Source organism: Brachyhypopomus gauderio, chromosome 16, assembly GCF_052324685.1.
Source record: "Brachyhypopomus gauderio isolate BG-103 chromosome 16, BGAUD_0.2, whole genome shotgun sequence".
In the NCBI taxonomy this organism is placed as follows: Eukaryota; Metazoa; Chordata; class Actinopteri; order Gymnotiformes; family Hypopomidae; genus Brachyhypopomus; species Brachyhypopomus gauderio.
The window spans coordinates 3479847-3502404 of record NC_135226.1 but is presented as its reverse complement, the minus strand read 5'-3'; the positions used below and the strand labels follow the sequence as shown (position 1 = coordinate 3502404).

General features: G+C 42.3%; 1 protein-coding gene across 2 annotated transcripts; it reads left to right on the top strand.

Annotated features, from left to right (window-relative positions):
- The first annotated feature begins 3925 nt into the window (after positions 1-3925).
- LOC143477685 (uncharacterized) lies at positions 3926-19516 on the top strand. 2 transcript variants are annotated; one of them, XM_076976406.1, is made up of 26 exons: positions 3926-4567; positions 5059-5193; positions 5475-5567; positions 5792-5872; positions 6422-6533; positions 7485-7734; positions 8054-8164; positions 8409-8543; positions 8675-8752; positions 9022-9123; positions 9679-9822; positions 9953-10036; positions 10766-10834; positions 11212-11429; positions 11719-11883; positions 11985-12147; positions 13749-13856; positions 13951-14053; positions 15047-15334; positions 15665-15737; positions 15891-15980; positions 16119-16308; positions 16533-16768; positions 17267-17423; positions 17693-17819; positions 18392-19516. In XM_076976406.1, exons 1-22 carry the CDS (start codon positions 4480-4482, stop codon positions 16231-16233), a joined length of 2805 nt encoding a protein of 934 aa, XP_076832521.1. In that variant the 5' UTR covers positions 3926-4479; the 3' UTR covers positions 16234-16308; positions 16533-16768; positions 17267-17423; positions 17693-17819; positions 18392-19516. The 2 variants fall into 2 exon arrangements, with proteins under 2 accessions (XP_076832521.1, XP_076832520.1); XM_076976405.1 differs by having other exon boundaries at positions 16119-16326.
- Positions 19517-22558: the final 3042 nt, after the last annotated feature.

Sequence of the window (22558 nt, the reverse complement as noted above, 5' to 3'; positions counted from 1 at the left end):
AATAGGCAAAAAGAAGCCCAAAAGGTCCTTTAGACCCAAAAGTGAAAAGAAGCTGTTTCAGTGGAAAAAACTGCTTTTGTATTGGCAAAATGATTTTGATCACAGAACTAAATCACATGCTGATATCAGCTTTGTGGTGTGTTTGTGTGGTATTTCATGTGAGCAATAGTTTTCAGTCAGTTCCGAAATTTGGCCACTATATGGAGCTCAAGTACTACCATACTGTTATTATAGTGACAAAAAAGACATTTTAGTGAATAAAAGGTTTATTTCTGGTCAGGCAGTGCACTTTTTGTTATGAGATGTCATTTCAAAGTTAATTATCTCATTGTTCTGAATCATACAAGACCCATTACTTGTCTGTATTCTGCATAACAGGATTGCAGCATGAGTTTTTATTATTTCTTAGGTTTTTGGGTACTGTAGCGCACTCTACAGGCCAATTTGAGGCACTGAAGGCCCAAAAGGTTCAAAATAAATTGTATTGGCAAAATGATTTAGATCACAGAACTAAATCACATGCTGAGATCAGCTTTGTGGTGTGTTTGTGTGGTATTTCATGTGAGCAATAGTTTTCAGTCAGTTCTGGAATTTGGCCACTAGATGGAGCCCAAGTACAACCATACTGATATCTCATTAATCTCAGAAATGAAATAGGACATTTTGGTGAATTAAAAGGTTCATTTCTGGTCAGGCAGTGCACTTTTTGTTATGAGATGTAACTGCGATGTTATAGAACTCATTGATCTGAATCATACAAGACCCATTACTTGTCTGTATTCCTTATAACATGATTGCAGCATGAGTTTAAATGATTTCTAAGGTTTTTGGGTACTGTAGCGCCCCCGATAGGCCAATTTGAAACAGACTTGGCATACCTCACAAGGACATCAGGCTATAAAAGGCTTTCAAATTGGGAGTTGATCGCTTACATGGTTTATGAGTTCTAGCAATATAGGTCATATATGGCATGGCCACAATGATATAGTGGGAAAATGGACCCACCTGAAAATGTAAAAATCCAAAATTTTTAAATCAGTTTTTACCTTTAGAGTCTACAGTTTATGCTCATACCATAATTGGATAACATTCCTAGGAGTTCCTGATTCCTGAGTTCAACCTCCTCCAAACCCCCCTGATACAACATCTACAAAGAAGAAACCAGGAGCTGAAGTGACATTAACACAGTTGTTCTGTAGACGTGTTTCTCCACTTTTTTTCCCGTCTGCGTTTACGAGCACAGTGTGCGCGTTGCATCATCTCCTCCACCCGTCTAACTACACTTCTCCATCCTGGTGGTGGAGCTCACAGTGTTGGTCAGGGCGGAGTGTCTGATGGTGCAGGTGTAGCTGTGTCCAGAATTCCAGCGTTCGGCGCTGAGATTCAGGAAGCTGCTCCGTGAGAACGTGCCATCGGTCTGGCGCCGAGACGCCGTCTGGACCTCGGGACCCGCCATGGTGGTGGCGTCCTCGGACCAGGACAGGGTGGAGTCGCCAGGGTAGAAACTCCGAGCGAGGCACAGCACGCTGGCCACGCCCCCAGAGGGTGGAGCCTGGGAGGGAGCCAGGACCAATAGGGACGGGGGAGACGCGGGACGAGCTGGAGAAAAGGATGAGTGAGTGAGACAGAGAGAGAGATGAGAGAGAGAGACATTAGAGAGGGAGATGAGAGAGGGTTTGAAATAAAATGAACCTTTATTGTCATTACACACTGTACGTGTACATTTGCGCAACGAAATTGGCTTACAGCCCCTCCCCCCTCCCCCCTTGGTGCAAATAGAAAAGTTTTAAATATAAACAGTTTAAATAACAGATTAAGAGCTATGATTAACTATACAGGGCATGAGCATAAATTATCTAAGCTCTCCTATAAACACACTAAGCTCTGCTATTAACATTTGCAGCATCAATTATTGCACATTGTATTTTAGCAGCATCGGTTATTGCACTTGTCCCTGTAGGCAGACAAAACATCTGCCTACCGATGAACTCTATTGTGTTTGTTTAATAGGGATATGGCCCTGTTATAAAAACTCTATAGTGTTTGTTTAATAGGGATATGGCCCTGTTATAAAAACTCTATAGTGTTTGTTTAATAGGGATATGGCCCTGTTATAAAAACTCTATAGTGTTTGTTTAATAGGGATATGGCCCTGTTATAAAAACTCTATAGTGTTTGTTTAATAGGGATATGGCCCTGTTATAAAAACTCTCTCAAACCGTTTGTTCTTGTTTTGAGGTGTAACGTCTGTCCGAGGGCAGCAGTTCAAACATCTTATGTCCTGGAACTGTACTTGATCATTTGAGTTTGGGTTTTTGGCCGCTATCATATTTTACTCTTAGTTCAGGAGCAACCACAACTCTAAATAAACAAGTAATTTATCATGATTTATTAGCTCTCAATAAAGTCACTTTATTGTTGTGAAGATTTAATATGTTTTGCTTTAAGCTGTTTAAACATTTGCTGATTACAGTTATGATTTTATGTTGACAGTTGTGACGTCGGGTGCAGCGTGAAGGACGAGACACAAATCCTTGCTTGACAACAGGCGGCACGTTTAATGGACAACAGATGGCGCTGTATGCGCACGTACAAACTCAACTGGCATTGAATCACGTAATGTCATCTGAGATACACAAGAGGCAAAATTTAATATCTTGAAAAGAAGACTTCAGCAATGTCAATAGGCGCAATATCTGTCCCATCATGTTGTTAGTGGTGAATGTCACTTGTCCATTGTCTCATGTAACATTTGTGCTGTTTTGCATCACTCTTAAAACACTTGGCTATACTGTCTTTCTATTCTACAGTGCTGTGCATGGTTCAATCTACTAGTTCACTGAGCAACTATAAACTGAATATATTTTAGATTTAAACTTCATTTTCACTTCAGATGAAATGCTTACACATAGGAGTGAAACAGGCCTACTTATATTTATATTATTTTGTTGTTTCCACCACCAACAGAACAATGCAGGTTTTACTTCAACTGCTTCTTGAAGAGTGTTATCAGAATATCTTAATAGGTGTAAGTGTTGCAGCCATATGTTAATAAAGAAGTTAAGATGAAAGATTTGAAAGACAGATTGACAGATTTTAGAAAATGCAGTTTGAAGAATAGCTGAGGTGGACTTTGAGTCATAGAGGTAGATAACAATAGCTCAAACTGTAAAATAAACTCCCATTTGTTTACTATAGGCAAAATAGACTGCTAATGATTCCCACTCAGCTACTCTGCATTTGGCTACCATTGTAAGCTTTGACAACCAATGCCTATGGTTATCACAGCTTACGTGAAGTAAGAGCAAGGATAAAAGATTGAACTTGTGCTGAACTAACTTTTGAACTTGTTCAACAGAACTTTGAACGTGACACTGAACAGAACTCGTGTCATTTTAACCAGTCCTACTCTCAGCTGGTGTGGCGTATCTGTTTTCTTCATAGATCTGTAGCAGTGAGCCCTCACTGTTATCTCGTTAGCCTTACTTTTGCCTGATACTTCCATCAGAAATACAAACATGTTTTAAAAGGCATTTCTAGTACTAGGACAGGTTGGTTCGTTACTAAAAACAACATCACTTCATTAGACTGCCACCTCAGGCTAGCTAGCTAACTAGCGTCAGCCACTTACCTTCAAAATTGCAGAGGTAGGATGAAACGTAGAACTTGAAACCCTTTTCAAGTTTACTCTGTGGCGTTGTACTTGATGCTCTGACAATACGACGCACATCGTTGACGGGAACTCCAAGAGGCACCTTGTGAATTTAGGCTCGGCCATAACATCAGCACTTCCGCATACCAACCGGAAATATAGTAACATCCCTACACCAAACAGTTTCAAATGACAGTAAAATTGACCAATCATATCTTCCCTCTTAGTGGGCGGGCTTAACTGTATGATCATTTCCGCCCGCTGTGGTGAAGCTAGCTGACATTAGCTGACGTGCGCGTTGTTTACAAGGACGAACAAGGAGTTGTGGACCTTATTTTGTTGGAACCTTATTTTGCTTAAAAAGTTATCTAGTACATATATTATTGTTTATTGCGTTTCTAAAGCTGTACTGTCTCAGTTTTTTATTTTTTATTTATTGCAGTTAATTAGGAAAGGGGGGTGGGGGAGCGGGCCCACTTTTAATGGTCACGGTTCGCTACTGATATATTATATATACGGTCTCTGGTATGAACCCTTTGGGTACAAGCCAGGCTGCATCAGGTTATTTTAGCAGCCTGGCTGATTTGGTGTTTTGGTTAAAAAAAATAGGAAATTGTGATATGACGTGCTACTCAACTTTGGAATGTTTGGATTAGAATGTTTTGTTGGGAAGGTGGAATGTTTGGATTCAGTTTTGATGCTGAAAAGCTCAGAACAAGTCGCAAGACATTTTGCTCTGTGGATTACTATCAATACAAAACTAACAAATCTCTCTATTTTTTCTAGATCTTTCTCTCTTTCTATTCTTTCTATTTTTCAGGTGGAGAATGAGTTTTTACCCCAGGAGAACCGACCAGCCTAGGCCTAGGCAGGAAGAGAACCACTTCATAGACACACCAGGTTTTACCACTCATGGTGAGAAAAATACATTTTCATATACTGTACATAATTTTATACTTCTATGTAAGACAGTATATTAGTTATTATGAGTATGGATTCCATAGGCTTATTCATAATAATTAAAAGTTAAATATACACATTTATATAGTAGGTTTCTAAGGTTCAGAAAAATAACATGTATATTTATTCTACTGATGACTGTCAAGCTCTGTATTTCATGTGTACATGATAATATAATTAATGGAGCATGGGTTACTTCTTTGATTTCTTTGACTCAGCACAATTTTCATAAATCTTAACATTGTCCATGTGGCCATGGAAAAAGCAAATAAAAATAAACACTTTTAAAAAGAAACATTCTTAAGCATTCTCCCCACATTCTAATGACATCACATGGCACCATAGCCCTTGTTATAATGACTTGTTCATTGGGAAACACTTACAAGGCATTTGAGCCTCACTGGGAGGCGTGCTGGGTTTCACTTTACCTACTGTGGGATTTTCAGGTGTGCCCTACAACCTCCAAGAGACAGTGATCCACACGGATCCCTGTGGACCAGCACCCTTCCCTCACAGAAGGACGGCGGGACCCTCAGATGTCGGCCATGTTAACATCCCTGTAGAAGGACCACTCCACACTGGTACTGTGTAACACTGAAGATTACATGCGTATTCAACAAACCAAATAACCATGCATGATAAAGTAGAAAAAAAACATTTATTACATTTGTTTGTAAGGTCTGGCAGAGGTGCAGAACCATCAGCTTTCTGCACATGACCTGACCAGTTTTATCAGAAAATATGACATGACATATTCTTCAACATTGTAATGAATTCAAATGGCACTGTAGCCCTTCTTATAGACCTGATGATCTTAACAGTACACATTCCTCTGTGCCCTGGGTTGGTGTTTTGCATTTAGGCCCTGACATGGAGAGGCAGAGACACCTTGCTCAGCCCCATGTTCAAGGCGAGGTCCTGAAACAGATGGATACAGTCAACCTCCAGCCTGCTGGTGGGTATTTGGGTATTTTGGGTATAACGTTGCTTTGTGTGGAATGCTACGGTTGCTATGGACGCTATTATTGCTATGGAATTCTATTATTGGCTAGTTAGTTAGGTTAGCCTAGCGAACGGTACCACGGAGAGTTTAGAGACAATATGGCGAGGTGATCTGTCTACTGCACTGTTATTCGTATAGTACATAATATTTTTCTTAATGTTCATTCAACATGACAGCAGATGCCCTTCGGGGACCAGTTGGAGAGCAGTTGATCCTGGAAGAGGATTGCGATGAGAATTATATCCCATCTGAACAAGGTACATTAGCTGTCGCATACTACCTGTTACAGTTTAGGACCCCGGATAAAACTTTACCAGAGCCGGAGTGGCTAATCGGGAGATTCCGGAGGATTCTCGATGGGCCGGCTCATGTCAATCTCTAGTTTGGGCCGATTGGGATGGAAAAATAATTTTGGGCCGGATTTGGGCATGAAACTCCCGGGCTGAAAAAGTGGCCCACTCCGGCCCTGAACTTTAATATATGTTACTGAAATGGTATAATTTAATATCCACCATTGATAAAGTCTACAAGCTACAACAGTTCCATCATTTAAAAACTAAATTATAACACTGACATAATAACTTAATAATATATAATAATATTATAATATATAATAATTATAATATTAACAACACAGTTCCAGTTGGGACTCCTGTATGTTCGCCCAAGCTATAGCTACACTTTATAACATAGAATCAATCTCCATGCATTATGGACTTAAATATTTGAATTTGTGGGATTTTGTCTTGATTTGAAAATATCATACTTCTTGTCGGTATATTCTTCTTATTTGTATTGCTCCTCAGATATCCATGATTTTGCCAGACAAATTGGCATTGACCCTGAGAGGGAGCCAGAGCTCCTATGGCTGGCCAGAGAGGTGGCTGTAGCCCCACTACCTCCTGAATGGAAACCCTGGTAGGACAAGCTCATTCTCATACAGTCACCCATAATGAAACAGTTTTCTTATCCTTACACACAGAGTGAGCGTTGGTGTGAGTGTTGGTTCCTTTTAGAAAAATCCAAGCATACTCTAATGTGCCCTTAATTGAGGAATGGCTTCCATTCCAAGAACTCTACGTCTCATTCATGCTGGCTCATTCATTCAGGTTCTCGATTACCTGACGTACCAAGGCCCTTTGTCCCCTATAACTCAGTTATAATTTTAAGTACCATTTATAGAAGTAGGATGCATCAGGACTTTATTGTGAGTGTCATAATGTCACACGGACTCTCTGGAAGCTTGCAAGAAGTGGGCATTAAATCACTTATGACCTAGGTGATTAGATGAGCAAATTAGACAGGCCAACTTTTTTTTAAAGACCATGGAACTGCAAGTCTGGAGAAGACTGAATAATTTGACTGGGAAATAAGATTGGGCAAGAGAAAATATAACAGGCAGAAGAGGATTGTTTTTGAAGTTGGGGAGTTTGATGTGACATGAAAGATCAGACACATTTTAACATATGAAATCATTTTTGGATTCTGTATTCAAATGGTTTGGGGGAAAGTATGTTATAACCTTATTGTCAGGTGTAACAGTGGTGTTTTTATATGAGTCAGTACCTTTATAGATAAAACACACAAATACAAGATCCAGGAGATATTTAATGTTAGTTGTCCCCAAAACTAACAATTGCAAAGTATATAATTAATATTTCATCACTCTATGCAGCAGATTTGCTTGTAGACTTGCCTTCTGGCACTATTAATCTGAGCAATGAGACCCAGAGCACCACTCAGTGTTTCAGATGTTGTCCTGTTGACACCTTTGTGGACAGTCCTGTGCTGGAGAACCTAGGCTTGTCTACATGTCATGTGTTTTTATGTGTGTTTATCTGATGAGCTTGTCTCCCTTTCCTACTCCAGTCAGGATGTGACTGGAGAAGTTTATTACTTCAACTTCTCCACGGGCCAGTCCACCTGGGACCACCCCTGTGATGAGCACTACCGCCAACTAGTGACCCAGGAGCGGGAGCGTGCTCATCACGGCCGGACTGCCTCTGCCATCTCAGGCTCCGCCTCCACAGGAACCAGAAAGAACAAGGAGAAGAAGAAGAAGAAGAAAGAGAAGAAGGAGAAAAAAAAGAAGGAACCAGAGGGACTGAAGGCCCCAAGAGTGAGTTTGGATCTGTGTACCCTAAAATGTATTTTGTCACACAGCAGTTATATTTGTCACACTTTCTCTTCCATTCTACACATTCTTGACTGCTGTGTTTCTAATAACACTGAAATGAATTGAACAATTATTTGCTCATCGAAGTATATCAAAAGATTTAGGATAGCAGTCGCCTAAAGTTGAGCAGAAAGGAGAAAGAAAGCTAATTTGTGTGTGCCATTCTGCTAATGCTCTCTCTCTCTCTCTCTCTCTCTCTCTCACTCACACACACACACACACACTCACACACTCACTCACTCACTCTATCACTGTCTCTCAGCTGCTGGCTCCTCTGGCTCCACTGAGAGGAATGTGTGACCTTTCAGTTCCTGGACTGCGAGGTTCCCCGGGCAACTTCACAGACCTTCATCCTTTAAAGTCCTCACTAGGGGTAAATGTACGGTCTATATCCTCTAGTAGGGGTGAACATGTACAGTCTATATCCTCTAGTAGGGGAATGAAACCTCATTGTATACTTTTATAAGGTGGTGTAAGAACAAACCCTACATACGTCACTGGAAGTAAAAGAACACGTCACTCCTCTGCAAAGTTTAGCTTTTACCAAATTGACTTTGAAGTGATGGAGGTTTGAGTTCATGGCAGAGGTGTAGAGCGTATGATGATCTGTATCTTAGGATGTATCCGGAGCAAATTTGCATTCGCTAAGAGGACGACAGCTGGAGAGTCTGGCTCCGCCCATATTTAATCCAGATCTGGAGGTGGATGAAGAGGAGGAGGATGAAGAGCAGAAGGCGGCGTCTGTCCATGAGGTGAAAACACCTGCTAGAATATAATGATCTGATTTTTAGCTCACTGTCACCTTTGTAGTCTTTACAGTGCAGTAAAGTATGAGGAATGATTTTCTGTATCCGTGTTGCGGTGTGCGTTTGTGTGTACGTAGAGTCTGCTAGGGTCATCAGACCTGTTGCAGAACCTACACGTGGACCTGGACATCCTGAAAGGGGGACTGCAGTATGAGGTGGCCACGATGTTCTTCACTCTCCCTCACTCACACATTATGTTCCCAGCTTTTCACACACATTTATACAGCGCCACTAACATCACTGTGTGTGCTCACGTGATCTTGGTGTTACTGTAGCACCTTGCTCTACCTTTCACACACACACACACACACACACACACACACACACACACACACACACACACACACACACACACACACACACACAATGATCTTGTGAATGTCTGTACATGCGTGTTCATGCATATGTGTTTGTGTATGAGCAGGACAGTGAAGTCAGTGGCAGTGCTCCTGTGGAGGAGAGATCCGAATCAGAACGCCAAGATCTCGCTCCGTTAAGAGACCACAGCCCTAACCCACCCTTGCAGGTACTCATTAACACTCACACTGCCTCTCTTCCTATATGTCTCTCCCTCCCTCCCTCCCTCTCTCTGTCTGTCTGTCTGTCTGTCTTTCTCTACAAACACTATAGCAGTGGTATAAGTGAGGGGACCTCAAAGTTTATTTGAGGTTAGGGTTTTATTTGAGGTCATGCGCCAGTGTTTTTCTTTCAGTGTTTCTTTTTGTCTTCTTCCTTTCCGTCCATCCATCCATTTTTCCATTCGTCTGTTAGTCATATACATCCACACATCCTCTTGTTTATCCATCCATCTGTCTATCCATCTATATATGTAATTTCTATTACCTCATTCATTTGTATTGTGCACTAGGCCCCTGGCTCTCTGAGGGTCATGCACACTTCATACAGAAAAGACGAACCATATGTGGGTTCTATAAAACACCCTTTGGTTTCAGTTAAGGTGATGACAATAAATTAAAGACTAAATAAATAAATTAAAGGCAGGGAGAATTCATTTACTCACAGCTCAGTGATCACCTAAGAGGCCGAGCCAATGTGTGTTCATCACACGGTGTGTGTGCAGGAGAGCGTGGAGAGGGAGCGCTTGTTGAGGGCTCATCTGGAGGAGAAGGAGAGGATGCAGGCTACACACTCATCCCAGCTGGAGCAGCTCAGATTACAGCTTGACTCTCAGCTCCAACAAACCCACAAAATACACAAGCAGAAAGTAAGATCCCACACCCACACGATACGCACGCGCAAAAACGCCTCTTCTGCCATACCCAGTCGGGTGTTTATGTGTATAAAGACGGTGAGAGTTGTTTGTATTTGTTTGTTTTTCTTGTGTGTGTGTTTAGGAGTTAGAAGTGCAGAAGATGATGGAGCAACTGGACATGAAATCCAAAGAGCTCAAAACTCAGGAACTGCTACTCCAAACTCAGGTACTTTACCTGCGTTATTTGAGTGTGTGTGGGTGTGTGTGTGTGTGTGTGTGTGTGTATGTGGGTGTGTGGGTGTGCTACTCCAAACTCAGGTACTTTACCTGCGTTATTTGAGTGTGTGTGTGGTTGTGTGTGTGTGTGTGTGTGTGCTACTCCAAACTCAGGTATTTTACCTGCTTTATTTGAGTGTGTGTGTGGGTGTGTGTGTGTGTATGTGGGTGTGCTACTCCAAACTCAGGTACTTTACCTGCGTTATTTGAGTGTGTGGGTGTGTGTGTGTGTATGTAGGTGTGCTACTCCGTGCTTAGGTACTTTACCTGCTTTATTTGAGTGTGTGTAGGTGTGTGTGTGCTACTCCAAACTCAGGTACTTTACCTGCTTTATTTGAGTGTGTGTAGGTGTGTGTGTGCTACTCCAAACTCAGGTACTTTAGCTGCTTTATTTGAGTGTGTGTAGGTGTGTGTGTGCTACTCCAAACTCAGGTACTTTAGCTACTGAGCTCCATTGTATTAGGTGCCCTTATAGCTGTACTTATAAGTTACTAATCATTCGTCAGTCAGTTCTTTGTGCTGAGAAGTTAACTGAGTCAATTACCTGTTTTGAAGGAAAAAAATGAATAGGTCATGTCTGGAGTGTGCGTGTGCGTGCATGCATGTGTGTGTATCATCAGTCCAGTCACTCAACTGCCTGATAAAATGATCTGTGTGTGTTCGTACTGTTGGTCTGTAGGCTGCAGATTTGAAGAAGAGGAGACAACAGCTGAGTGAGGAAGAAGATGAAGTTGAGAAGGGGATAGAGGTGCGTGTGAGTGTGTGTGTGACCAGGTGTGTGTGTGTGTGTGTGTGTGTGTGCGTGTGTATCTGAGAGTGTGTGGCCAGGTGTGTGTGTGTGTGTATCTGAGAGTGTATGACCAGGTGTGTGTGTGTGTGTGTGTTTGTCATTGTGAACTGTTATGCTAGGTTGTGTGTGTCCCCCAGGGGTGTGTGTGTGTGTGTGTGTGTGTGTGTGTGTGTGTGTGTGTGTGTGTGTGTGTCTCATTGTGAACTATTATGCTAGGTTGTGTGTGTGTCCCAGGGGTGTATGTGTGTGTGTGTGTGTGTGTGTGTGTGTGTGTGTGTGTGTGTGTGTGTCGTTGTGAACTGTTATACTAGGTTGTGTGTGTGTGTGTCCCCCAGGCTCTCTCACGTGTCCTGAGAGAACGGGACAGTCTGCGTGCGGAGCTGGACAGACTAAGAGATGAGAGGAGGAGAGAAAGGGAGGAGCTGGAAAAAGAGAGAGAGGGAAGGAGGAGGGAGAGGGAGGAGAGCAGAAGGATGATGGAGGAGAGAGAGAAGCTACTGAGCAATACAGTGCTTCTACAGGATAGATGTGATGAACTCCACAGAAGGCTCAGGTAATACACACACACACACACACACACCCACACCCCCATATACACACAAACATGCTATAATACACATCCTGAAGACTTGGGTAATGTATACGTATACCAACTTCTGTCGATGTGCTGGAGGTTTAGATAATATACACACGCATACGCATGTGCGGGCACACAAACACACACACACACACACACACATTAGCTTTGACCGAGTCAGTACTGGTCTCTGGTGACACAAATGCACGGTACACAGAGTGTGTACAATGTACAGATCTGTGTTGGTGTGGTTTGTGTCTGTCAGCGAGGTGGAGCAGAGAGAGCATGGAGACGATAACCTGGAGAGAAAGAAACAGGAGGAGAGCAAGGAGAAGAGCAGAGAGAAGGAGGGCCCCCTCGGAGTGGAGGACCTGGAACCTCCTCTCTCCCCTGTGCCCACCTCCCACAACAACCACAGCAGCATAGACGAGTATGTGGGGGGTGTGTGTGGGTGGGGAGGGAGGCTGTCCGATTGTATGTATTTATCATATGTTTATATACTCATTTGTAATCTCCTCTCTCTCTCTCTAGCTTGCGGGAGTATATCTCGTGTGAAGGTGTCTATCTGCAGAGAGCACGACGGTTCTTGGAGAAAGAGACCAGCTGTCTGAGAGCGAGACAGGCAGCACTAAGGACGGCCCACCCCAGCCCGCAGAGGTCCGCTGCAAGAGGTTCTGCTCAGCCTCTTTGCCAGGTCCGTCAAGTCTAGTCAGTTTTATTTATAAAGCGCTTTTTACAAAACATGGTGTCACAAAGCAGCTTCACAAGCGCATGGGTCCAGATCCCTAATGAGCAAGACAGGGGCGAGTGTGGCAGAGACAAACTCCCTAGGTGGATTAGGAAGAAACCTTGGGAGGACCAAGACCCCAAAGGGAAGCCATGCTCCATTGGCCCAGCAACTTTAAGTTCATATTTATAGTCCTGTGTCTATCTGAGCAGTCACAGTCTCTCCAATATGGATGCTGGGCCTCAGGTAGGATGCTGGCCGTATTGGCACATGCATCCACAGCATCAGCACATCCACTGGCAACTCAGAGCATCTTCTAGCTGCTTTATGGAATTGTCTTTGTAGAAACATGTAGTCAAGATACAGAATGCAGGTTAAATATGTAAAATCAAATTAAACTTCCATATATATATAGTACACGTGCCAGTGATTTAGCATGTGGCTCCAGCAGGCTTATCCCTAGCAGCATAACTAAAGGGAGGGGCCTGGAGGTGACCACAGGCATGAGGGTACTGAGACATTACTCTGCCTTCGGCTGTAATCTTGTAGTTTTCGGAGCTGAGCGCAATCCTGCGCTTTGAGAGAGCAGCAGGTGAGATGGATTATGGTATGCAGTGAGTTCACGGATATTGTGGAGGACTATTTAATGCTTTATAGGCCAACAGAAGAATTTTAAAATCAGTTTGATATTTAACCAGGAGCCAGTGCAACGCTGAGAGAGTAGGACTAATGTGATGCACTTCTCAAGGCCTAGTTAGGACTCTGGCTCTTGGATTCAAATTGGAATGCAGCAAGTTGGACTTTCTTTATGGACTGTTTAGAGCATCCAGTTAAAAGACAGTTACAGTAGTCCAATCTTGATGAGATTGTGGACCAGTTTCTCTGCATCTGATACCGAACGTACATGTCTCAGCTTGGCAATATTACATGAAGTTGCAAAGGCAGCATTAGTGACATTGCATATGTGTGTGAAAAATGAAAGATCCAAATCACTAGAGACACCTAAACTTTTAGCAGGAGATTCAGGTGTTACTGAAAAGCCATCTAGTGTAATAAGAAGATTCGACCAATTGCTTCTTGCAGTCTTGGATCCAAGAAGTAACACCTCAGTCTTATCAGAATTTAGAAGAAGAAAATTAGACACCATCCATCTTTATTTCTTGGATGCAGTTCTCAGTTTTGGTAGTAGTATTGACATCATCCAAATTAGAAGATATATATAACTGAGTATCATCTGCATAGCAATGGAAGCTAATACCATGCCTACAAATGCTTGCTAGCATATATAATAGAATAACATGGGACCCAATACAGATCCTTATGAGCATTCATTATTTTTAAGTACAAATTGGTAACGATTGTTCAGGTAGGATTTGAACCAGGAGAGTGATTGACCTTTATCTGAGAATATTAAGAGATTGTTAACTACTTTAGACGGTTTCAGTGCCGTGGTGGGTCTAAGCACGTTACGTCTTGCAGTGCCTACAGCCATGTAGCCAGGTCAGATAGGAGACAGTAGGAAGCATGAGTGTAGTTCCTCTTAGATGTTCTGCTCCGCTGTGCTGTAGGAGGTGAGTGAGCTGGAGAAGCTGAGGGAGACGGTCCAGAAGCACCACACGCTCCTGAGAAAGAAGGAGGAGAGACTCGGCCAGCTGGAGACCTCACTGGCAGAGAAGGTAACACACACACACACACACGTATGCCTGCACCCACACACTTACGTACAAACCCACATTAATACCTACCTGGGCTTTACAATGTTTTTCTCAGCTGTCATGTGATGAAGGCGAGCGGCTGGTGGGAGATCGGAGAGTCTCATTTGATGTCAGAGACTCAGAGACGAGCAGAGACGAGTATGGCCAAGAGGAGACGAGTGAGAGACACACTCCATGTGCATGCACAAAACACACACACGGGCAGACATTTTGAGAAGGCACTAATTTTGGTTTTCACAAAGTTTACTACCACAGTTTTTTTTATGGTGGCAATGTGTATTGATTCTAGATTGTGAAGAGTGATTAGATGAATTGCAATTAATTGCAAAGTCATTCCCTGTGATGAAAATGATTTTCTCACAAAAATTACTGCATTCCAGCTTCTCCATTTCAGCCCTACAAAATGGCATAAGATAATTTCAGTGTTGATCTCGTTAGTTCAGGAGAAAAAAAGTTAATGAGGATAAGACAGCTGACATCAATCTGTCATGATGATTAGAAGAGAAGACTGGTTGCTTTAAAAGGGTAGTGGTGCTTTTACGTTTTCTCCTGTTAACTATGGTCACCTCCAAGGAAACACGTTCAGTCATCATTGCATCAAAAGGGTTTCACAGGCAAGGACAGTGCGGCTTGTACGATGCACCCCAATCAACCATTTATCCAGTCACTAAGGACTTTGGGGAGAGTGCTTCAGTTGCATGAAGGACGCTTCAGGGAGCGTCTCCTACAGGAGCGTCTCCTACAGTAGTGTCTCCTACAGGAGCGTCTCCTACAGAGGAGGCAGCTATGAGCCTCCTCACACCATCAAAGTGTGGGGTCACTCCCAATGTTGCCTAAGCAAAGCACAGCCATGAATAAGAGAAGATATCAAAACATCCTTCCAGAACAACTTCTCCCAATGATTCAGGAGCAGTTTAGCAGCAATGAACAATTATAGACTGTTAATAATTGTACTTCATTATATCACATAAACATTTGACAAAAGGTTCTTAAAAAAATAAACTGAGGAAGCAAACTGTGAAAACTAAAAATTTGCCCACAACTGTAAGCAGCTCTAGAGTCCACTCTGGTCTTGTTGGTTCATAGTTGTCTGATGTTTTTATCTCTCTAGCAGTAATACACCCAAACCCTGGTCTTCCTCTCTGTTTCAGCACATGCAGTGCCAGTGAAAGTGCAGCAGTTAGCAGAGTCACTGCAGCAGATCTCTGGCCAGCTGAACACGGTGCTGGGTGCACTGGGATCTCTCACTGGGAGGACCGTCCAGCCCCTCCCTCAGCCACCTCCGTCCTCCTCCTTCCCTCCTGCCCCATCCTGGGCATGGACACCAAGTCCCGCCTCCTCTTCATTGGCCAATCAGAACAGTTTCTTACACTGTTCTGTCCCAAAAACACACGGGTCTGACCTTCATTTGAACTCCCACTGGAGCAAACTCTTCCCTGGTACGTAGAGACAGACACACCCCAAACATTAGCAGTGATGAGCAGTGGTCACCTCAGTGGGCTGCAGTGATTTTCACTAATGCTTCATTTCTTCATCACTCGTAAAACCTTAAATACAAATAGAAACTTCTGCCTCTCCCTCAAGCACAAACCAGTCACTGCTGGATTTATAGCCTTTTTTGCATAGTTGATGACCTCCATTGATTTTCTGTGCTTGGATAATGCCGATCATTTCCAGTGCAAGTGTGGTGCAGTGTAGAGACCTGCTGTGTCAAATTAGCTTCAGAAATCTAAATCACACTACCCGTATTAAGACTGCTCTGATTTTAGGAGTTTCCATGGATACCAGTGCCCGCTATCCCATGAGGGCTACCAGAGCATATTGTGGATACACTCCAGCAAGGTAACTACACACACTTGCACACCAGGGCAGGCTCGGTCACAATCTCTCACTCTCACTCACAGGGTCAGTGCTGCTGTTGATTTTGAAAGGAAAATTGATGAACTCATACAGTGCTTTTCCATTATGTGTGTGTGTGTGTGTGTGGGTGTGTAGTCACTCCTCTGAGCTAGATGGCCAGAGGCTGCAGAGACTTATTGAAGACAACAAAAGGTGGCTGGAATCACAACGCAAAGACCCAAATGTGTATCCTTTCACAATCTCTCGTTCCCCCTCAGCTTATACACATGTACGTATCGCACACAAACCAGTACGGGAACAGAATGCATCATATTTTCACACACACTCTCTTGCACCCTTGTACTCTCCTGAACCTCTGCCCAGGCCTCTCTTCACACGCTACCCAGCTGCCCCACCCACCAATGGGCTGGTCCAGCTCGGCCTGGACGAGAACAATCAGATCAAGGTCTACCATTACCGAAGAGGCACAACCCACTGATGTCCATGTATGTCCAGTGCAAACATCAGTGGATAGACAGAATACAAACATGCCATCAGCATGTACACATTACAGGTGATGTTGCTGACAAAGGCAAGTCAGATTTAGCATAGTACTTTTAAATTCCTTTTTGATAAAAACATTATCTAATTGAAATTCAGATGGCATATCTAACTGTAATTAGTGATTAAGGTATTTCCGCCTACATAACACATTGCAGTGGAGGATTATACTTATTACGATGGCGGTGGCAGTGTTGGATGTGACTAAAACGAGCTTGAACGTCGTCTTTCCTGCAGGTGCTGAACCTGCGCTCTGGCGTGTCCCGCATGGCGGTGGTGTCCTTGAGGGAGTTGTACTCCAGCCTGCAGAAAGGGATGGACCAGGAAGTGGAGGTTACAGCTAAGGTCCTCCTCCACAAAGCAGCGGAGTCCAATGGCTTCATCAGGCAGGACGTGGACACAGCTCTGGACAGCATGGTGCAGAACTGCACCCCCATTCGGAGCATGAACGCCCTTCTCGCTGGAGGACTCTGGTCAGTTAGCCTGCAGTGAGCTTTAAACTGTGGCTTTCAGATAGCAACAACAGTCACAAGAAGCTAACACAGCACTAATTTTGGCTGCTGTTTTTTGCTGCTGTTTTTACCTCTCCATTGTTCTTTCAAAATATTGCCCTGGCCTATATCAATATTTTTAGTTATTTATCCTCTTATATATTATTTTTATTGCGTTCCATCTCCGCTCTGCTGATCCAAACTGCCCTTCACAATGCTTAAAAAATAGGCTAGTTAGCTAGCGCACAGAGGACATACAAACATTTTCTGTTTAAAAAATACAGATGTACACTAACTGGTGCAAACTAAACAATCAAATAGAATATGATCATTTGATTGTGCACTTAGATCATACATAAGGGTATTAAGTTTCTTTATAGAAGCTAAAAGTTGTACTGTGTACATTGATTGGATGGATTAATAGTTATTACCTCCTTTTTTTGAATGCCCTAATTTTTTTCCTTCTGTTTTCCTCAAAAGTCTGAATGCTGCAGTAAGAAAGTGTACTGCTCGGCACTTGGCTACTTTGGTAGAGAAGATTGGTGCTGGCCAGTTATTGTCTGGGGCGAAAGACGTCACACCGCGAATTATTCCTGTCAGTCTCCAAGTTGGCACAGGGCTCTACACAAGAAACCAGGTTAGTACTGGGATCAGAACGAGAATTCTACAAAGCTTGTTCAGTTTCCCAGATAGTAATCTTTTGCTGATTCTTTTACTCTCCTAATCTGATACTCTGAAGTCAGCGAATGCTGCTAAATTGTAGAGTAATAGAAGCACTATCGTGTTTTCTACACACAGACGTCCTTGTAAAATTGTACCCTGGTAAGATAAATGGTTGGTGTGCTGTGAGTTACGGGTCCCTCACTCACGGTTCTCTCCTGTTTTGGGGTCTGTTCCTCGTCTCAGGCGCTTGGGCCGGCGTATGCTGCTGTTCCTGTCCTCCCACCACGACTTTGATAAGATGGTGGAAAAGTACATCCCTGCTAAAGACCTGGCAACCATCAGGGACACTGTCCACACTCTGAAATCCAAGGTAGTGATTCATGTTTGGATACATGATGAGGATTTTTTATCCCATCCACTATGCCCCATGTTTACTCACTAAACAAACTTATTCACAAAACTTTTAGGTGAAACAGACTGCAATAAAAAACCATCTAAACTGTGATGGTAGACATATATTGTAAACAAATACTCGAGTACAGGGCAGTGTGTGGCACCACACATTGTATTTACAGTAGAGCATGCACAGTGTAGTCCCAGACCCAGTAGTTAAAGGACAGAGCATGGTTCAAAATGAACCGGCTTGAATTTCAAATACATTTATCAAAAAACTATTCTTTCAGAAAGTCATTCCACTGATATGCTAAGAGATGCCAGAGATAAAAAAGATAAAAGATTTACCAGAAATACTATAATTCCTATATTAATTAATAATATTTATAATATTGATAATAATCATTCCAGAGAGTTACCATAGTTACCAAATATTGTCACTTTAATTGAATGAAATCTTTCTAGGTTAAGAAAATGCTTCTGTAATAACCCAGTGCTGTCCAGGGTTGATTTATTGATCATTGTTCCTTTTAAATGTTCTTTTTATAGAGCTGGTTAGGGAACTCTACCCCCGCAAGCCACAACTGGTTGAGCAGAAGGTGCTCCCTCTGCTCTGGTAGCTCCTGGGGACCTCCAGCAACAGTGGTACGGTCCACGGGAGGGGTGGAAGCGTGAGGGGGCCACTGTCCACCTATGCCAAGCCCTTCATGCCCACATGGGTCCGGCGCTGCTGGACTGAGCTGCTTCCCAACCTTCCAATATCCGCAAGAGCCTAAGAGAGTTTGTGAAGAACCTCCCGATCACCTGAGAGCTGCCAGCCAGACCTCCAGACCAAAATAAAGCCCAACATGGATTCTACTTGAAGATGGAGATGTTTGTGCATTTCTTACTGTGCCTGCACTCTAAATGAAAGAGAGAGGAAGAAAGTCAAACGTTTTTAACATTTTGAATGAGCAGAAAGCTAAATACTTAAACTCAGAAGTCCTTTTAAATAAGGAGCACAGATTTTAGTGAATCACATCAGGTTTAACACACCTAGGAGCTCTGCTCTGTTTGCACTTTGAAATACTAACACTTATCATGATAACTGTTGTCATGGTGACTATAGATATATATTGTTCTATGATTGTTATTTTCTGTTGACATATCCTGAGGTAACTGTGCAGAATGTAATTTATCACATGCACAAGGAACAAAGATCTATAGTCTTTTTGTTGTTTGGTATGCGTAATGTGACTTTTCAATGAAGAGTCTTAAATGGTTGTTTTTTAAAAAGAAAAAGCTATGATTCACAGAATTACTTTTGTACTGTATTGCTAATAAGTGTAATGGCACAGTATTAGCTTAATATATGCTGTATGATGTTGCAGTATGTAATGTACATTTTGCAGATAGATGAACACTCCTTTAATGAGGTACTAACTAATTGATTATGGTCTATGTTATAAGTGGGACCTGTCCTAGACTTTTGCATGACCAGGTATATTGGTGGAGTAAACAGAATATGTTTGTACTTTAGATGTATTTTCATGCACAGATGTTTGAATAACTTTGCATGTAAAACAGATGTATTTTTGGTGAATTGTAACAAGCAAAACATTTGCTGAAATCTAGCATCACACTAACATACATTTATAGTAAATAAAGTCATGCCCAGAGCTGTAATTCTCATTCCGTATTGTGCCAGTCTTAGCTATTTCCATATCTAATGTTCAGTTATATGGAATGTTTTTCAAGATGAGGTAAGACAGAGATTGATTTTATATATATATATAATAAAATGTTTATTTCTGTAAGCACTAATGATTACATTTGAACACACACATACACAAGAAGATTCCAGGTGTGTAACAAGTGTACTAAAGAAAAATATATAGAGACTAATAAAAACCTTCACTACCTAAATTGCAGTGAAGTACTCAAGGCTTTCCAGAGTGTTCAACAAATCAATAAGTAAGCCTTCTCTCGATTATCTCTTGCAAGTAATATAGGATCCTGCATGAGGAACAGTGTGTGGTAAAAGAAAGTTCTGATTTCTCTGTTTGAGAAAAGTTCAGATTTTTTTTTTCATAAATTTGTGTGCAACATCTAGAGCGGTTGCAAGCTACAGTGCCAGTAATTTTCCAAATGATCATTTATCTCATGCATAATGAGCATATCTTTGATGGTTTTGTCTCATCTTAGTGGAGGATTCTTGATGAGACGTGTGGTCTCTATCATCCTGGAGAGTTCTCAAGTGTTCAGTATTAGCCACTTTTATTTCTAGGATGGCAAAAGAGAGCCAAAGGAATTCTTGTTGTCTGCACAGGTCAAACGAGCAAAATCATGTATAACTTCCTTATGAATTCTGTTCCCATACTTAAGGAATTTTTAAGTGCATAAGTCTTAATGACTGGTTAAGGATGTTTTTCAGGCCTTCATATTAAAAGTTGTGCTGTAAATAAGTGAGTCTGCAGGTATTTGATGATTAGTATTTAGTATTTACACATGTCTCTATGTTCAACAGGGGCTGCATTAGTAAGGAACGTATAATTTTGGCAGTACAACGCCTGCTGAAATCCTACCCCCTCATGATCTCAGGTTTGCAATGTCTGACTGACATGTCTTTTGTTTTGGTGACTTATCTAGATATGTAGCTTATACCGTGTAAAGCACATGTCTCTTTTCAGACAACCAAAATATTTTAATACACGTGTTTCTTCCTAAACATTTTTTTCAAGCTATGATGAATGAAGCAACAGTTGCAAATGCAAATATAGCTGCAAGCGGCGATTGGCGGGTTCACACACGACTAGGCATTTTGGCCTCAATAGGCAAAAAGAAGCCCAAAAGGTCCTTTAGACCCAAAAGTGAAAAGAAGCTATTTCAGTGGAAAAAACTGCTTTTGTATTGGCAAAATGATTTTGATCACAGAACTAAATCACATGCTGAGATCAGCTTTGTGGTGTGTTTGTGTGGTATTTCATGTGAGCAATAGTTTTCAGTCAGTTCCGAAATTTGGCCACTAGATGGAGCTCAAGTACTACCATACTGTTATTATAGTGACAAAAAAGACATTTTAGTGAATAAAAGGTTTATTTCTGGTCAGGCAGTGCACTTTTTGTTATGAGATGTCATTTCAAAGTTAATTATATCATTGTTCTGAATCATACAAGACCCATTACTTGTCTGTATTCTGCATAACAGGATTGCAGCATGAGTTTTTATTATTTCTTAGGTTTTTGGGTACTGTAGCGCACTCTACAGGCCAATTTGAGGCACTGAAGGCCCAAAAGGTTCAAAATAAATTGTATTGGCAAAATGATTTAGATCACAGAACTAAATCACATGCTGAGATCAGCTTTGTGGTGTGTTTGTGTGGTATTTCATGTGAGCAATAGTTTTCAGTCAGTTCTGGAATTTGGCCACTAGATGGAGCCCAAGTACAACCATACTGATATCTCATTAATCTCAGAAATGAAATAGGACATTTTGGTGAATTAAAAGGTTCATTACTGGTCAGGCAGTGCACTTTTTGTTATGAGATGTAACTGCGATGTTATAGAACTCATTGATCTGAATCATACAAAACCCATTACTTGTCTGTATTCCTTATAACATGATTGCAGCATGAGTTTAAATGATTTCTAAGGTTTTTGGGTACTGTAGCGTCCCCGATAGGCCAATTTGAAACAGACTTGGCATACCTCACAAGGACCTCAGGCTATAAAAGGCTTTCAAATTGGGAGTTGATCGCTTACATGGTTTATGAGTTCTAGCAATATATGTCATATATGGCATGGCCACAATGATATAGTGGGGAAAATGGACCCACCTGAAAATGTAAAAATCCAAAATTTTTAAATCAGTTTTTACCTTTAGAGTCTACAGATTATGCTCATACCATAATTGGATAACATTCCTAGGAGTTCCTGATTCCTGAGTTCAAACTCCTCCAAACCCCCCTGATACAACATCTACAAAGAAGAAACCAGGAGCTGAAGTGACATTAACACAGTTGTTCTGTAGACGTGTTTCTCCACTTTTTTTCCCATCTGCGTTTACGAGCACAGTGTGCGCGTTGCATCATCTCCTCCACCCGTCTTAACTACACTTCTCCATCCCGGTGGTGGAGCTCACAGTGTTGGTCAGGGCGGAGTGTCTGATGGTGCAGGTGTAGCTGTGTCCAGAATTCCAGCGTTCGGCGCTGAGATTCAGGAAGCTGCTCCGTGAGAACGTGCCATCGGTCTGGCGCCGAGACGCCGTCTGGACCTCGGGACCCGCCATGGTGGTGGCGTCCTCGGACCAGGACAGGGTGGAGTCGCCAGGGTAGAAACTCCGAGCGAGGCACAGCACGCTGGCCACGCCCCCAGAGGGTGGAGCCTGGGAGCGAGCCAGGACCAATAGGGACGGGGGAGACGCGGGACGAGCTGGAGAAAAGGATGAGTGAGTGAGACAGAGAGAGAGATGAGAGAGAGAGACATTAGAGAGGGAGATGAGAGAGGGTTTGAAATAAAATGAACCTTTATTGTCATTACACACTGTACGTGTACATTTGCGCAACGAAATTGGCTTACAGCCCCTCCCCCCTCCCCCCTTGGTGCAAATAGAAAAGTTTTAAATATAAACAGTTTAAATAACAGATTAAGAGCTATGATTAACTATAGAGGGCATGAGCATAAATTATCTAAGCTCTCCTATAAACACACTAAGCTCTGCTATTAACATTTGCAGCAT

What these genes read in the sequence shown, in the direction of transcription:
- LOC143477685 (XM_076976406.1), top strand. Translation starts at nt 4,480, where the DNA reads ATGAGTTTTTACCCCAGGAGAACCGACCAGCCTAGGCCTAGGCAGGAA. An exon ending in AGGGACTGAAGGCCCCAAGA is followed by an intron (nt 7,735 to 8,053) that starts GTGAGTTTGGAT and finishes ACTGTCTCTCAG; the next exon opens with CTGCTGGCTCCTCTGGCTCC. An exon ending in CTTTAAAGTCCTCACTAGGG is followed by an intron (nt 8,165 to 8,408) that starts GTAAATGTACGG and finishes TCTGTATCTTAG; the next exon opens with GATGTATCCGGAGCAAATTT.